Here is a 17,024-nt window from a genome sequence, read left to right as displayed (position 1 = left end):
TTTCTAAAACATTAAAAAAATGCTGGAACCCCACTAATCTGGGCCAATCTTTACTCACATGCTTTAGTTCTTTTTATGCTTTTCTAATAGATGTTCACCTCATCTCTGAGTTGCCTTTGGAGGAATCTGCTTTGAGAGACAGATGATGTCATTTGCAGTTCTCTGTGTTAGAAATTTGTCTCTCTGTACATGATATCCACTGGCCTTGTCTTCCCATTTGGAGACACTGTAGAATAAGCCTTAAGTCCCTTCCTAGTAATCTTCAAGTACTTTGACAGCCATTTGTCTTGTGATCTCCTCTTCCCCAACTAGTTTTTCTACAGATTATAAACGTACCTATTTCTTTCAACTATGTCTGATATGATGGTTTTTAAATTTCTCCTTGGCTCCTTTCCTTGAGACACCTTCTGGTTTGTCAAAAAAATTCTTCTTAGGTTCTTAACAAGATCTGAAAATGGTATCCCAAGAACTGAAATGTAGGTGAAGTGCCTGCATTGTGTTTTTAAGTGATAAGGGATGTATTTGGATATATTTTATTAGGGAGGCACCTCATATGCACAGTTCGTCATCCTTGTTTCTTTAACCATCCCTAGGAAAATGGTTTCAATTGTGTAATCATAGAGTGTTTGCTCTTGTTCAGTTGCTAAATTGTGTCTGACTGCATCCCCGTGAACCTGCAGCACTCCAGGATTCCCTGTCCTTTATTATCTCCCAGAGTTTGCTCAAACTCAAGTCGGTTGAAGCTGTGATACTGTCTAACCATCTCAGCCTCTGCCACCCCTTTCTCCTCTTGTCCTCAGTCTTTCCCAGCGTCAGGGTCTTTTCCAGTGAATCGGCTCTTCACAAAAGGTGACCAAAGTATTGGAGCTTCAGTGTCGGTCCCTCCAATGAATATTCAGGGTTAATTTCGTTTAGGATTGACTGGTTTGACCTCCTTGCAGTCCGAAAGACTCTTCTACAGCACCACAATTCAAAAGCATCGATTCTTCCACACTCAACCTTCTTTGTGGTCCAACTCTCACATCCATCCGTGACTACTGGAAAAACCAGTAGTTGGACCTTTGTTGGCAAAGTGATGCCTCTGCTTTTTAACACACTGTCTAGGTTTGTCATAGCTTTTCTTTCAAGAAGCAAGTATCTTTTAATTTCCTGGCTGCAGTCACTGTCCACAGTGATTTTTGGCACCCAAGAAAATAAAGTCTGTCATCACTGTTTCCATTTTTTTCCCATCTCTTTGACATGAGTGATGGGACTGGATGCCATGATCTTAGTTTTTTAATGTTGATGTTCAAGCCAGCTTTTTCACTCTCCTCTTTCACTTTCATCAAGAGGCTCTTTGGTTCTTTCTTCACTTTCTACCATAAGGGTGGTATCATCTGAATATCTGAGGTTGTTGATACTTGTCTGGGCAACCTTGATTCCAGCTTGTGATTCATCCAGCCTGACATTTCACGTGATGTACTTGGCATGTAAGTTAAATAAGCAGGATGATAATATATAGCCTTGATGTACTCCTTTCCCAATTTTGAATCAGTCCCGTTGTTCCACTTCCTGTTCTCACTGTTGCTTCTTGACCTGCATATAGATGTCTCAGCAGACAGGTAAGGTAGTCTGGTATTCCCATCTCTTTAGACTTTTCCAGTTTGTTGTGATCCACACAGTTAAAGGCTTTAGCATAGTCATTGAAGCAGAAGTAGATGTTTTTCTGGAATTCTCTTGGTTTTTCTAATATCCAAACAAATGTTGGCAATTTGATCTCTAGTTTCTCTGCCTTTTCTAAATCCAGCTTGTGCATCTGGAAGTTCTCAGTTCACGTGCTGTTGAAGCCTAACTTGAAGGATTTTGATCATACCTTGGTAGAGTGTGAAATGAGCACAATTGTATGGTAGTTTGAACCTTCTTTGGCATTTCCTTTCTTTGGGATTGGAATGAAAACTGACCTTTTCCAGTCCTGTGGCCATTGCTGAGTTTTCCAGATTTGCTGGCATATTGATTGCAGCTCTTTCACAGCATCGTCTTTTAGGATTTGAAATAGCTCAGTTGGAATTCCATCACCTCCACTAGCTTTGTTCAAAGTAATGCTTCCTAAGGCCCAATTGACTTCACATTCCAGGATATTTGGCTCTAGGTTAGTGGCCAAACCTTTGTGGTTATCTGAGTCATTAAGACCTTTTTTGTATAGTTCTGTGTATTCTTGCCACGTCTTAATATCTTCTGCTTCTGTTAGGTCCTTACTGTTTCTGTCCTTTATCGTGCCTATCTTTGCATGAAATGTTCCCCTGGTATCTCCAGTTTTCTTGAAGAGATCTCTAGTCTTTCCCATTCAAGTAGAACAAATTATTTTTCTCCATTTTAGTAGTGATCTCTCAGTTAACCCTGTGTCAGTTAAGTTTTGCGTCAGAAACACCTAACATCCAGGTGGGGAAATAAATGAGAAATAGTTGGGTGTTATATTAAAAGCTGGGCAATAGGTTTTTTCCATTAGTGAGTGGAAAATGGAGCTGTTTTGTTGCTATGTATTTCTTTACATTGTATTTAAAGAATAAATACATATCTACTTTTTTTTTAACTTATTTAATTTTGGTTGCACTTGGTCTTCATTGCTGCGTGCAGGTTTCTCTAGCTGCGGGGCTACTCTTTGTTGCAGTGCATGGGCTTCTGTATGGAGCACAGGCTCTAAACACACAGGCTTCAGTGGTTGTAGCACACAGGCTCAGTAGCTGCGGCTCATGGGCCCTAGAGTGCTCAGACTCCAGTAGTTGTGGTGCATGGGCTTAGTTGCTCCGAAGCATTTGGAATCTTTGTGAACCAGGGCTCGAACCTGTGTCCCCTGCATTAGCAGGCAGATGCTTATCCACTGTACCACTAGGGAAGTCCTCGGTATCCAATTTTGAAATCTAGAAAATGGGATTGCTCCTTGTCAGTCTCAAGAGAAGTAGGGCTTTTTGACTAGCAGGAAAGAAAGTTACTTTTAAAATTAAAACAATTATTAAGTGCCATATCAGATTTCACTTGAATAGCCAAACTTAAATCAAGAATTGAATGTAGACCCCCCCCCCAAGAAATGAATATGGAAGGTTTAAAATGTTTTATTGGTTAAAAACAGAAGGAGAACCTCAAAAATAAACATTTTTATATAGCTGTTTGTTTTAACTTTGTAATCTTTTTTTTAATGTATTTTAATTTTTCCATACTTTTCTTAGACAATGAAACCCCCAAACAGATATCATAGTCTTATTAGATCTATACAGGTTCATCTTGTAGTTCTTCCTTATTCTTGAAATGATATAGGTTCCCTTTAGGGAATCAGCATGAACTGGTTTTTGATCAGTGGGCCAGATATGATGTAATTGGGGTCAGGCAAACCTCTTTTCAGTTACTTACTGCACAAATTACCTAAATTATCTGATCCTCATTTTCTTCATCTTGCAGTACTTTCGTGAGGATTGCAGGTGGTATGTAGAAAGCGTAGCATTGATACTAGTCTTTCTGTTGTTTTCAATAGTGCATAGTTTAGTAGTCTGAAGAAATACAGATTGTGAATAATATTTCACATATTTAGTCAGATATGGGCTAAATCCTGAGCCCAGTTGTTTTTAGACCTAGGGTCATTTAGAGCTGAGTGAGTTTGGTTGCATAATTAGTGTTAAAATTGTTTTGTTGTAATTTCTTTTTTATGAATGAAAGTTTGTTTTTATGTTTAGGGCTTGTTACTTTCTGATCCTCAAAAGCTGCTACCTTGGCAATCCAAGGCATTTTATTAACTCAGGGAATACTTACTGAAAAGCTGTAACTCAGTCCTCTTTCTGAGACAGTTTAGTTTTATTTGAGGATGCAAAGGAAGGAAATAGAGAGTATGGCCTCTTTTTCTGTAAGCCACAAAACCCAGCCTTTTCTCTTTCATCATCCTTTGCATTTGCCCAGAGCCCTCTTGAGCCTAATGTGTATGTATTATATATTCTCCAGAGCTGGTTGAAAACACTCTGGTTTCTTATTTGTCTTTCTTGAAGAGTAGCATTTCTAATTTTTCTGAATTTCACTTATTCGTTCTTCTGCACTGTGCTGTGCGGTGCTAAGTCGCTTCAGTATGGACTGTAACCTGCCAGGTTCCTGGGTCCGTGGGATTCACCAGGCAAGAACACTGAAGTGGGTTGCCACGCCTTTCTCCAGGGTCTCCTCTACTATCAGATGCCATATTTAGGCTCATCGTTAATCACATTTTATCAGTGGAGACCTGTCAAAAATAAAAGTACCTAGTAAACATTTGTCAAAAATCAGTGCCAAAGCCCACAACTAATTTTATTATAATCTGTAGTACAGGTATATACTGTACTATAGATTATATAGTATAGTATATTATAATCTGTTTAGTAATCAGTGATTTCTAATCATTGATGTATTAATTCTTAAGTGTATGACTCTAGTTCTCTAATACAGATATCTAGAAAATATCTAATGTATATATTATTATATAGATATGTGGTCCACTGGAGAAGGGAATGGCAAACCGCTTCAGTATTCTTGCCTTGAGAACCCCATGAACAGTATGAAAAGGCAAAAAGATAGGATACCGAAAGAGGAACTCCTCAGGTCAGTAGGTGCCCAATATGCTACTGGAGATCAGTGGAGAAATAACTCCAGAAAGAATGAAGGAATGGAACCAAAGCAAAAACAACACCCAGTTGTGGATGTGACTGGTGATAGAAGCAAGGTTTGATGCTGTAAAGAGCATTATTGCATAGGAACCTGAAATGTTAGGTCCATGAATCAAGGCAAATTGGAAGTGGTCAAACAGGAGATGGCAGGAGTGAACATCAACATTCTAGGAATCATTGAACTAAGATGGACTGGACTGAGTGAATTTAACTCAGATGACCATTATATCTACTACTGTGAGCAGGAATCCCTTAGAAGAAATGGAGTAGCCATCATGGTCAACAAAAGGTTCCGAAATGCAGTACTTGGATGCAGTCTCAAAAACAACAGAATGATCTGTTTGTTTCCAAGGCAAACCATTCAATATCACGGTAATCCAAGTCTATGCCCCGACCAGTAACGCTGAAGAAGCTGAATTTGAATGGTTTTATGAAGACCTACAAGACCATCTAGAACTAACACCCAAAAAAGATATCCTTTTCATTATAGGGACTGGAATGCAAAAGTAGGAAGTCAGCGAACACCTGGAGTAACAGGCAAATTTGGCCTTGGAATACAGAACGAAGCAGGGCAAAGGCTAATAGAGTTCTGCCAAGAGAACTCACTGGTCGTAACAAACACCCTCTTCCAACAACACAAGAGAAGACTCTACACGTGGACATCACCAGATGGTCAACACCGAAATCAGATTGATTATATTCTTTGCAGCCAAAGATGGAGAAGCTCTATACAGTCAGCAAAAATAAGACCAGGAGCTGACTGTGGCTCAGATCATGAATTCCTTATTGCCAAATTCAGACTTAAATTGAAGAAAGTAGGGAAAACCACTAGGCCATTCAGGTATGACCTAAATCAAATCCTTTATGACTATACAGTGGAAGTGAGAAATAGATTTAAGGGACTAGATCTGATAGATTGAGTGCCTGATGAACTATGGACGGAGGTTCGTGACATTGTACAGGAGATAGGAAACAGGACCATCCCCAAGAAAAAGAAATGCAAAACAGCAAAATGGCTGTCCGAGGAGGCCTTACAAATAACTGAGAAAAGAAGAGAAGTGAAAAGCAAAGGAGAAAAGGAAAGATACACCCATCTGAATGCAGAGTTCCAAAGAATAGCAAGGAGAGATAAGAAGGCCTTCCTCAGCCATCAGTGCAAAGAAATAGAGGCAAACAACAGAATGGGAAAGACTAGAGATCTCTTCAAGAAAATTAGAGATACCAAGGGAACATTTCATGCAAAGATGGTCTCAATAAAGGACAGAAATGGTAAGGACCTAACAGAAGCAGAAGATATTAAGGAGAGGTGGCAAGAATACACAGAAGAACTATACAAAAAAGATCTTTACGACCTAGATAATCACGATGGTGTGATCACTCATCTAGAGCCAGACATCCTGGAATGTGAAGTCAAGTGGGCCTTAGGAAGCATCACTATGAACAAAACTAGTTGAGGTGATGGAATTCCAGTTGAGCTATTTCAGATTCTAAAAGATGATGCTGTGGAAGTGCTGCACTCAATGTGCCAGCAAATTTGGAAAACTCAGCAGTGGCCACAGGACTGGAAAAGGTCAATTTTCATTCCAAAAGAAAAGCAGTGCCAAAGAATGCTCAAACTACCACACAGTTGCACTCATCTCACACGCTAGTAAAGTAATGCTCAAAATTCTCCAAGCCAGCCTTCAGTAATACGTGAACCATGAACTTCCAGATGTTCAAACTGGTTTTAGAAAAGGCAGAGGAATCAGAGATCAAATTGCCAACATCTGCTGGATCATCGAAAAAGCAAGAAAGTTCCAGAAAAACATCTATTTCTGCTTTCTTGACTATGGCAAAGCCTTTGTGTGGATGACAATAAACTGTGGAATTTAAAGAGATGGGAATACCAGACCACCTGACCTGCCTCTTGAGAAACCTGTATGCAGGTCAGGAAGCAACAGTTAGAACTGGACATGGAACAACAGAGTGGTTCCAAATAGGAAAAGGAGTACGTCAAGGCTGTATATTGTCAACCTGCTTATTTAACTTCTATGCAGAGTATATCATGAGAAACGCTGGGCCAGAAGAAGCACAAGCTGGAATCAAGACTGCCAGGAGAAATATCAATAACCTCAGATATGCAGATGACACCACCCTATGGCAGAAAGTGAAAAAGAACTAAATGGCCTCTTGATGAAAGTGAAAGTGGAGAGTGAAAAAGTTGGCTTAAAGCTCAACATCCAGAAAATGAAGATCATGGCATCCGTTCCCATCACTTAATGGCAAATAGATGGGGAAACAGTGGCTGTCTTTATTTTTCTGGGCTCCAAAATCACTGCAGATGGTGATTACAGCCATAAAATTAAAAGACGCTTACTCCTTGGAAGGAAAGTTATGACCAACCTAGATAGCATATTAAAAAGCAGAGAGGCATTGCTTTGTCAACAAAGGTCCGTCTAGTCAAGGCTATGGTTTTTCCTGTGGTCATGTATGGATGTGAGAGTTGGTCTATAAAGAAAGCTGAGTGCCGAAGAATTGATGCTTTTGAACTGTGGTGTTGGAGAAGACTCTTGAGAGTCCCTTGGACTGCAAGGAGATCCAGCCAGTCCATCCTAAAGGAGATCAGTCCTGGGTGTTCATTGGAAGGACTGATGTTGAAGCTGAAACTCTAATACTTTGGCCACCTGTTTGTGAAGAGCTGACTCATTTGAAAAGACCCTGATGCTGGGAAAGATTGAGGGCAGGAGGAGAAGGGGACGACAGAAGATGAGATGGTTGGATGGCATCACTGATTCAATAGACATGGGTTTGGGTGAACTCCGGGAGTCGGTGATGGACAGGGAGGCCTGGCGTGCTGCAATTCATGGGGTCGCAAAGAGTCGCACACTACTGAGCGACTGAACTGATACAGATATGTAATTATATATCTGTAATATAGATATCTAATATATTTATGTAAGATATCTTTGAACCGTACGAGTTTAGCTCCTTGTCATTTGGTTGTTACATTAACATGTATTCATGAAAAGTGAATGTAAGTGTAAGGTATATACTTGGAGCAGACTTTTAAAATGTAATGCACTGTTCCTGAATGGTATTCAAACCTGTCTGGAAGTCTAATAGTGCTGGAATATTTATGGAACTTGTGCAGTCATGTCCTGGAACCCATCTGCTGAAAATAAACTCCAGTTGCATCGTTCCTAGGCAAAACCACAATGAAATTTATTTAATTCTTACTCTTATTTAAAGCCTGACATGTAATATTTAAGTAAGTGATAACAGACATTCCTGTCAGTGAACAAAACATGACATAGACCTTTTTTCCCTCAGGTGTAGAATGAGCCAAGGAGACTCAAACCCAGCAGCCATTCCACATGCAGCAGAAGATATTCAAGGAGACGACAGATGGATGTCTCAGGTAAAGGAGGTGCACGTGTTATTATTCACAGAGATGAATCTCTTCAGTTTTTAGAGTCTTGACCAAAGCTACGAAAGGGTGTTTTTAATGGCCAACAAGAACTAATTACTGTAAATAAAATTTTATGTTAGAGATGTCATTCTAATCACCATCTGATGTTGGAACTGAGGAATATTTTAAAGCATGTTCATTCCCCTTTGTTAATTTTAGTAGATAGCGAGGTTTCTATTTTTTTTAAGCTTTTTTAAATTTCAAAGTAAGTTCATAAGTATGCAACAAGAATTACAAACAGTTCAGAAAGAACTTCCTATATCCTTCCTCTAGATTTGCCACTTGTTAACATTTTGCTGTATCTGCATAATTATTCTGTCTGTATCAGTTTATACTATTTACCAACTTACTGTTTTTTCCAAATCATTTGAAACTATGTTGCAGTCTTCATGATGCTCCTTTACCCTTAAATATTTGAGTGTTTTCTAAGAAAAAGAATATTCTCTCACATAACTGCAGTATAGTTATTAAAATCAGGAAATTTTACACTGACAGTATACTGTTACCTCTGGAGAAGGAAATAGCAACCCACTCCAGTATTCTTGCCTGGAGAATCCCATGGACAGATGAGCCTGGCGGGCTATAGTCCATGGGGTTGTAAGAGTCGAACCCGACTCAGCAGCTAGCCCACCATACTGTTACCTAACGCAAAGACCACATTCAGGTTTCTTCAGTTGTCTGTTGTTGCTATCAGTTTTCTTCCCAGTCTTGGATCACACATTGTGTTTGCTTGTCATATATCTCTTTATTCTCCTTTAATCAGAAACGTTTCTTAGCCTTTGTTTTTTATGACTTGACCATTTGTATAGGCTGTTTATTTTGTGGTGTGTCCCTCAGTTTGAGTTTGTCGTCTTTTCTCGTAATCAGGGTTCGGATTATACATTTTTGGCAGGAATATCAGGGAAGTAATGTCTTCCGTGCATCACATAGAAGGCATTTTGACGTTGGTTTGTCTCATTGGTGATACTAACTTCGATCACTTAGTTAAGATAGTGTTGCCCTAAACCAGTCCTAATTTGTTGTAATATAGATTTGCAGGTTCTTCCTTTATTCAAGTGGGTTATAATCCACTGTAATTTTGAAAGTCAGGTTGTCCCAGGTTTAGCAAGTGGGAATCCCTTCAGTCTCTGGTGCCGTTGCCTTCTTAATATGTCCTATTATTTTGTTTTTGGGGTTTTTTTTTTCCCCCCTTTTTTTTGCCCACTGGGTTTTTTTAGCACCCTTTTTTTAAATCAGTATTTGTAGCTTGCTTCTAATAAAGTGTTATCACTTAAATATATTTACCCTTTATCTATTTTGAACCGTACTACCTCTTGAACTAACAAGTTCTATATGATTTGAAGTCTCCAAAGTTTACTGTTTAAGTATTTCATGATTATTTTTGTACTCTTCATAGTTGTATTCTCTTTCTATTTTTGTCTTCTTGGGCTTAAAAATCAGCCTTTAGCTATTATATTTTGAGTGGTAGTTTTTTATTTTGAGTGTTCCCCTATGGATCAGTTACTTGGTTATTCTTTCTTAATCTTTCTCATTTGTTTATATCTTTCAGAAAGTATTATGGGGACTTCCCTGGTGGTCCAGTAGTTAAGACTTTGCGCTCCCAAAGCACGGGGCTTAGGTTTGATCCCTGGTCAGGGAACTAGATCCCACATGCTGCAACTAAGACCCATTTTAGCCAAATAAATACATACATATTATGAAATATTTTGAGCATCTGTGTGTTTGCTTCTCACTCTAAAAAAATACAGCATTGCTGAAAGAATTGTGTTCCCCATATATGCCTCATTGATCACATTTCTTTCTCTTTCTTACCTCCCCAGTATCCTAAATTTTTTTCACATATTTAAATACTACATATATAATCTCTAAACAGTGTATTTAGTATTTTTGCGTGTTTTTAAACTATGTAAATAGTATCTTCCTACTTATTTTTCAGCATCTTTCTGAATGTGTTTTTTCTGCAGTATATCATACAGGTTAAAAGTATAGCTATAGTTGATTCTTTTTTTTTCCTCTTTAGTATTTTGTTGCTTTATGTGAAAATACCGCAGTGGGTTATTCATTTTCTCATTGATGGGCACTTAGGTCATTTATAAGTTTACTGAAAAGTAGTAATAAAGCTAGATTTATTTGTGTGTGTGTGTGTGTAGCTGGCATAAATTTAGCAGACGTTAAATAATTAGCACTGACTGGGAAAAAAGATAGTCAAATGAAAGAAGAACATGACTTTAATTTTTTTAAAAAAGCTTGTATAATATGGAAGGACTAATTTGTATTAAAATATATTGTGCACCTAGATCTTGGCTTTTAGATACAGTTCTCCAGCGAAAGGAACCAGGGCTCTTTGGAGAAATTGTTGATTTTATAGCCAAAGCAAAGAAAATAAAAAGATGGGCCTGGAACATCTTACAGTGAAAGAAAACAAGGAACTGCTCAAGAAAGAAAAGGGAAGGGGGAAGAAAAAAAAAAAAGGTGGCCAGTAGAAATAGCACTGAAGTCATGGGTCCCCGTGCAGCACATGGAACACACACCGTATTGGTGGAAGACACACCGTATTGGTGGAAGACACACCGTATTGGTTTCTCTCATTGATGACATTAGCTTTGACCACCTGGAGCAGACCTTAAAGAGCGCCCAAAGTGCAGTGCTAAACAGTTTGAGCAAAATGATAATTGATAATATTGGTTTATAACTAAGAATAAGTATTCATTAATCCATTCCCTGTAAATAAATGAATGGATGAATAAATAGGAGAGGAGGGCAAAATCTTCTTTACAGAATGAATAAATATAGAAGGAAGGAGGAAAAAGAAAACCATGGATAGGACACTGCAGTACTGTAGGCAAGATCCATTGAGGAATACTAACATTAGTGAACACAGCTTTAAGGAGAAACAATATATTTGCTTAGTATCTCCTTGTAAATTACTTTGGTAGCTTTAACATATGACTGCACATTTTTTGATACCCTTCCCTCTAGGATCTGGTGCTGAATTTAGTGTTTTGCTTCTAACAGAGTGTGGAACAGAAAATAGTGACTTGGTAGTGGAGAAAACTGGCAAACACCACCTTACCTAAGTGATCAGTGTTAACATCACCAGTAGTAGGTCATGTTGGTATCATGTACCCACTGATATGATAAAGAGGGGCACATTACCTCTGTCATCGTATTCCCCCAAAATCCATAACCTCAGTCTGTTCATGGGAAGACATCAGACCCAAGTTGAAGGACCATCTGCAGAACACCCGAGCACAGCTGAATGTGTTGAAGTTATGAAAGGAAAAATCAAGAGACTGTCCCATGTTGGAACAGACTAAAAGAGATATGAGATTAAATACAGCGTAATATCCCACATTGACTCTGGAAATGGGCATTAGTGGAAAAATTAGTGAGATGTGAGTGCAGTTTATTTTGGTTGCTAGTATTCCCTAATGTAAATGTCTTATGTTTGACGGATGTACCATGCATATGTACAAATACTGTACAATGGTTGCAAATCTTCTGTAGATCTAAAATTATTTCAAAACAAAACATTAAAAAAACAATCATGATTAAAACAAGTATTAAAGTGATACTCATGGAGTGTTGCCAAACTATCCAGCCCTAATCTAGACTTAAGTACCACATATCAAGAAGTAGCTGGAACCAACGAACATGTCCTCCAGCACCACAGGAATGCAGTCAACAGAGTCCAGACTGTGGAGATTAGACTATGACCTAAGATTCTGTAGGTCAGACAGTCATAGTCCTTAAAAAATAAGTTTGGAAGGTGGTGACTGAGGAAGATGGAACCTGTACATTAAAAGGGATTTTTTTTTTAATTTAAATTTATTTATTTTAATTGGAGGCTAATTACAATATTGTATTGGTTTTGCCATACATCAGCATGAATCCGCCATGGGTGTACATGTGTTCCCCATCCTGAACCCGCTTCCCTCCCTGTACCATCCCTCTGGGTCATCCCAGTGCACCAGCCCCAAGCATCCTGTATCCTGCATTGAACCCGGACTGGCGATTCATTTCTTATATGATATTATACATGTTTCAATGCCATTCTCCCAAATCATCCCACCTTCTCCCTCTCCCACAGAGTCCAAAAGACTGTTCTATACGTCTGTGTCTCTTTTGCTGTTTCACATACAGGGTTATCGTTACCATCTTTCTAAATTCCATGTATATGTGTTAGTATACTGTATTGGTGTTTTTCTTTCTGTCTTACTTCACTCTGTATAATAGGCTCCAGTTTCATCTGCTCATTAGAACTGATTCAAATGTATTCTTTCTAATGGCTGAGTAATACTCCATTGTGTATATGTACCACAGTTTTCTTATCCATTCATCTGCTGATGGACATCTAGGTTGCTTCCATGTCCTGGCTATTATAAACAGTGCTGCGATGAACATTGGGGTACACGTGTCTCTTTCAATTCTGGTTTCCTCGGTGTGTATGCCCAGCAGTGGGATTGCTGGGTCATAAGGCAGTTCTATCCAGTTTTTTAAGGAATCTCCACACTGTTCTCCATAGTGGCTGTACTAGTTTGCATTCCCACCAACGGTGTAAGCGGGTTCCCTTTTCTCCACACCCTCTCCAGCATTTATTGCTTGTAGACTTTGGGATCGCAGCCATTCTGACTGGCGTGAAATGGTACCTCATAGTGGTATTGATTTGCATTTCTCTGATAATGAGTGATGTTGAGCATCTTTTCATGTGTTTGTTACCCATCTGTATGTCTTCTTTGGAGAAATGTCTGTTTAGTTCTTTGGCCCATTTTTTGATTGGGTTGTTTATTTTTCTGGAATTGAGCTGCAGGAGTTGCTTGTATATTTTTGAGAGTTGTTTGTCAGTTGCTTCATTTGCTATTATTTTCTCCCATTCTAAAGGGATTTTAAGAGACAAATTGTCTGGATCCTGATTTTAAAAAACATAAAATTTTGTAACATTGAGTTTGAACACTAGTTGTTTGTTGATATTAAAGAGTTGCTATTAATTTTAGAAGAGTAGAACTGGTATTTTGGTAGTGAATTTTTTAAATCTTTTAAGAGTTACATATTGAAATTTTTATACATGAAGTGCTCCATCCTTGGTTTGCTTCAAAGTAACTTGAGAATGAGATGGGGCAGTAGTTGCTGAAATGTTGAATTAATAATGCCCATAGTTAGATGATTGCTGTAACTGGTGATGGATATATGCAGATCCATTGTATTGTCCTGCTTTCCTGTATGCTTGACATTTTCCATAGTAAAAATTTTTTTTCAGGGTGATACTAAAAGACTTGACTGTAGACAAATTTAATAGCAAATCATATCAAAACAGTAACCAGCTAAAAAAGGTTTAGCAGCAGACAGAAGTATTTGCAATAAATATTACAGATGACACACTGATGTTTTTGTTGTATCATCAGTAAAAATATCCTCAGATATACTAGATAAATATCTCAATGAGCATGACAAGAACTGTTTAACTTTTTGTTTCCAAAAGGTACAGATTAAAACAATGAGGAGAAGAAGAAGGAGGGAGAGGGAAATATTAATGACCAGTACAGGTGTGACTATTGGAGAAGGCGATAGCACCCCACTCCAGTACTCTTGCCTGGAAAAGCCCATGGACGGAGGAGCCTGGTGGGCTGCGGTCCATGAGGCCGCTAAGAGTCGGACACGACTGAGCAACTTCACTTTCACTTTTCATTTTCCTGCATTGGAGAAGGAAATGGCAACCCACTCCAGTGTTCTTGCCTGGAGAATCCCAGGGACGGGGGAGCCTGTTGGACTGCTGTCTGTGGGGTCGCACAGAGTCGGACACAACTGAAGCGACTTAGCAGCACAGGTGTGACTATGGTAAAATGAGTTCTTATACACACACGCTGGAGTCAGTATAGATACAGCCAATAGCCATTTTGTTAAGAATTTGGAAATATCTCTAAGACCCATAAAAGTGTTAATCTTTGACCTAAAAACCTACCAACATGTAAAAAAAAAAAAAAAAAAAGTAAATTTCTTCATCTCAGTCAATAGGAGGTTCCTGGCAAATTTTCACTAGGAAAAGAGCTAAACAAATGTACGTCTCACTGGATGCATCAGTAGGATATTAAGTAGTGTTAGAAAGTATGGTTATAGGGGATTCCCTGGCAGTTCAGTGGTTAGGACTCCATGCTCTCACTGCAAAGGCCCTGGATTCAATCCCTGATCAGTAACTAAAGTCCCACAAACTGTGTGGCCTGGCCAAATAAGTAAATGAATATTCTTTTTAATTTATGTGATAAAATTTTTTTAAAATTATGATTATGGAAATCATGTAGCCACATAGAAAAATGTTTTTAATATAATATTATATGTAATTATAATGGCCCTATTTATTGAGTGCCTATTGGGTGCTAGCAAAAAGCTGGGTCTCTTTTATGGAACTCTCATTTTTACAACTCAAACAGAATTGTCAGAAGATGTGGAAGCCTTGGGTTATGTACCTGCTTAAGGTCGCTGATCCGAAAGTAGTTAAGCTGGAATTGGCACATAGGTTTTTCTGCCCCCAAAGCTGTGTTGCCGGAAGGAGATGTGCATATATTTCAACTATTTTAAGGCGGGGGAGGAATGGGGAATGTGTGAAAAAATGATGAGAAAAGGTACCCCAAAACATTAATAGGTACTGGTTAAGATGGTAGGGCTATAGGTATTTTGCTTTGATCTTTTCTGTTTTTCGAAGCTCATTGCAACTATTTAAAAAGAAAATGTAAAGGACTGAAACCATTAGAACAGCAGAGCTTAAATTCCATGATGTTCTTTAAAAGTGAGCTGTTTTTGTTGGTATTGAGAAGTAGTTGATACCTGAGTACCCACAGAGAGATGACATGATGTGAAAGAGCACTACTCAGTGAAATTAAAGTTTTATTCTTGCTCATCTTATCCCTTAAGTTTAAAAACACTGTTGAAATAATAGTAATTTTTTAAAAATGATTGAACCCTGGTTGGGGATCTAAGATCCCACCGCACTGCGCAGCCAAAAAAAAAAAAACACTCTAAAGTGCTTGCTTTGGCAACATATATGCAAAAAAAAAATTGTTTACACAAGAAAAAAGAAAAAGCTATCCCAAATCCTGTCAAATTAAGAAGAGATGTCTTAATTGTCAAATTATTTCCAGAAATGTTTTTGTATTTTCACCAGTCTCAGTGGAATATCTCAGTTTCAGCACAGTGTCATCTCCACTTGTATTACCAGCAGAAACACTTAAGTAGCATCTCCACCTTAGGGGAAGCATAATTGAATGTAGCGTTTAAGAAGAAACTGCATTTGGACCTTTCTATAGAACTGGGTTAGAGACCTGCTAAAGCATTGTGTTAATTTGTTTTGGGGATGAATATAAAAACTTAAACTGTGTCTTCTGGTTTAACATCAATGAATAAAATCTTTTTACCTTAAGAGCAGAGAGAAGCATGCCTGGGCTAGGTCACCCCAGCCTAGAAACTTGGATTAGACTGGAAAAGCCTGATTCTTAGTTTGCCAACATCTCACATTGAGAGGTTAGCAGACATTTTCAAAGACCATACTAAAATCATTCAAATAAAATGCATGCCTTTTGATTGGATCCTAGTTTTAAAAATAGATAATATAAAATACTTTATTCAATTCTTAGAACCATTGTAAAGATTGAATATTAGTTGTGGGATTATTGTTCATTTTCTTAGATGTATTGATAATAGTTCTATGGCTTTACAGTAGACTGCCCTTATGCTTAGGAGATGCTTGTGAAATTTTTTTTTTTTTGATGTGTCTAGCTGCGCCAGGTCTTGGTTGCGGCGTGTGGGTTCTTCAGCCTTCATTGTGGCGTGTGAGCTCTTAGTTGCAGCCTGTGGAATCTAGTTCCATGAACAGAAATCGAACCTGGACCCCCTGCATTGGGAGCACAGATTCTTAGCCACTGGACCACCAGGGAAGTCCTTGCATTTGGAATATTTAAAGGTGAAGAAACAGAGTGTGGCAGCTTACCCTCAGATGATTCACCAAACACACAGATAAAGCAAATATGGGAAAATGTTGAATGTAGGTGGAGTGTGTACAGGTAGTCATTGTATTACTTCAGCTTTTCATATGTCTAAGTGTTCTTCATAAGAGTTGGAGGAAAAGATAAGCTTTATTTAAATATATATATGTGCGTGTGTGTGTGTGTGAGAATGCATTTTTCTGTTCCGGTTTCTGCAGCGTTCCAGTTTTCTCGAGCACATGAGAATGATCAGTTTGGTAGGACCCAACAGTTAATTGCAGTTGAGAGGAATCAGCTTTAGGGACAGACCAAAGAGAATGTTTAATAACAGAGTAACTGGTTGGACAACTGTTCTAAGCCAAGAAGTCTCACAGGGAAAGAAATGCCAGCTTCTGATTGTTCTTTCTTCTTCACACCAGCACAACAGATTTGTCCTGGACTGCAAAGACAAAGAGCCGGATGTCCTGTTCGTGGGGGACTCCATGGTACAGTTGATGCAGCAGTATGAGGTAAAGTGAAGGGGCGCGGGTGGTCCTGGGCTGCTAATGTCAACACATCCGTCAATAACAGACTTTCATCCATTCTGCTCTAATTCAGAGTTAGAAGGGAAATCAGACCTACTTGATGGGATTCTTGGTGCCATCAAGCACAAGACAGAAAATGTAGCATTTTTATTAGTACACTCCCCTTTTTCCATTGGCTTCCAAGAAGCCTCACATTATATTTGTCCTAGTCATGACTTTCAGTTCTTACTTGCATTTTACTATTTCTTTGCTTGTATTTGCCCATTTTTGTCCTAGCTGTGATTCTCAATTCTTACTATTTGTGTTTTACCATTTTAAAATGTTATGTATTTTTGGGGTGAACTTTTGAATCTCTTTAGGCATTCTCCCAAGGGAAATTTAAAAGAAAAGATAGGTTTCTTTTTGTGTTTAGCACTCTTGCTGC

General features: G+C 38.5%; 1 protein-coding gene across 1 annotated transcript in view; it reads left to right on the top strand.

The window, feature by feature from the left end:
- The window catches only part of PAFAH1B2 (platelet activating factor acetylhydrolase 1b catalytic subunit 2), a 28,750-nt gene that overhangs the window by 2,487 nt on the left and 9,239 nt on the right, over positions 1-17,024 (top strand). Inside the window, exons 2-3 of the mRNA XM_027563645.1 lie at positions 7,965-8,052; positions 16,496-16,585. Of these exons, the coding sequence (XP_027419446.1) occupies positions 7,972-8,052; positions 16,496-16,585 (171 nt within the window). The 5' untranslated portion in view covers positions 7,965-7,971. The remainder of the gene's footprint in view (positions 1-7,964; positions 8,053-16,495; positions 16,586-17,024) is intronic.

The sequence above is a fragment of the Bos indicus x Bos taurus genome, chromosome 15, assembly GCF_003369695.1.
Source record: "Bos indicus x Bos taurus breed Angus x Brahman F1 hybrid chromosome 15, Bos_hybrid_MaternalHap_v2.0, whole genome shotgun sequence".
Taxonomy (NCBI): Eukaryota; Metazoa; Chordata; class Mammalia; order Artiodactyla; family Bovidae; genus Bos; species Bos indicus x Bos taurus.
This window is presented reverse-complemented; position numbering and strand designations above follow the sequence as displayed.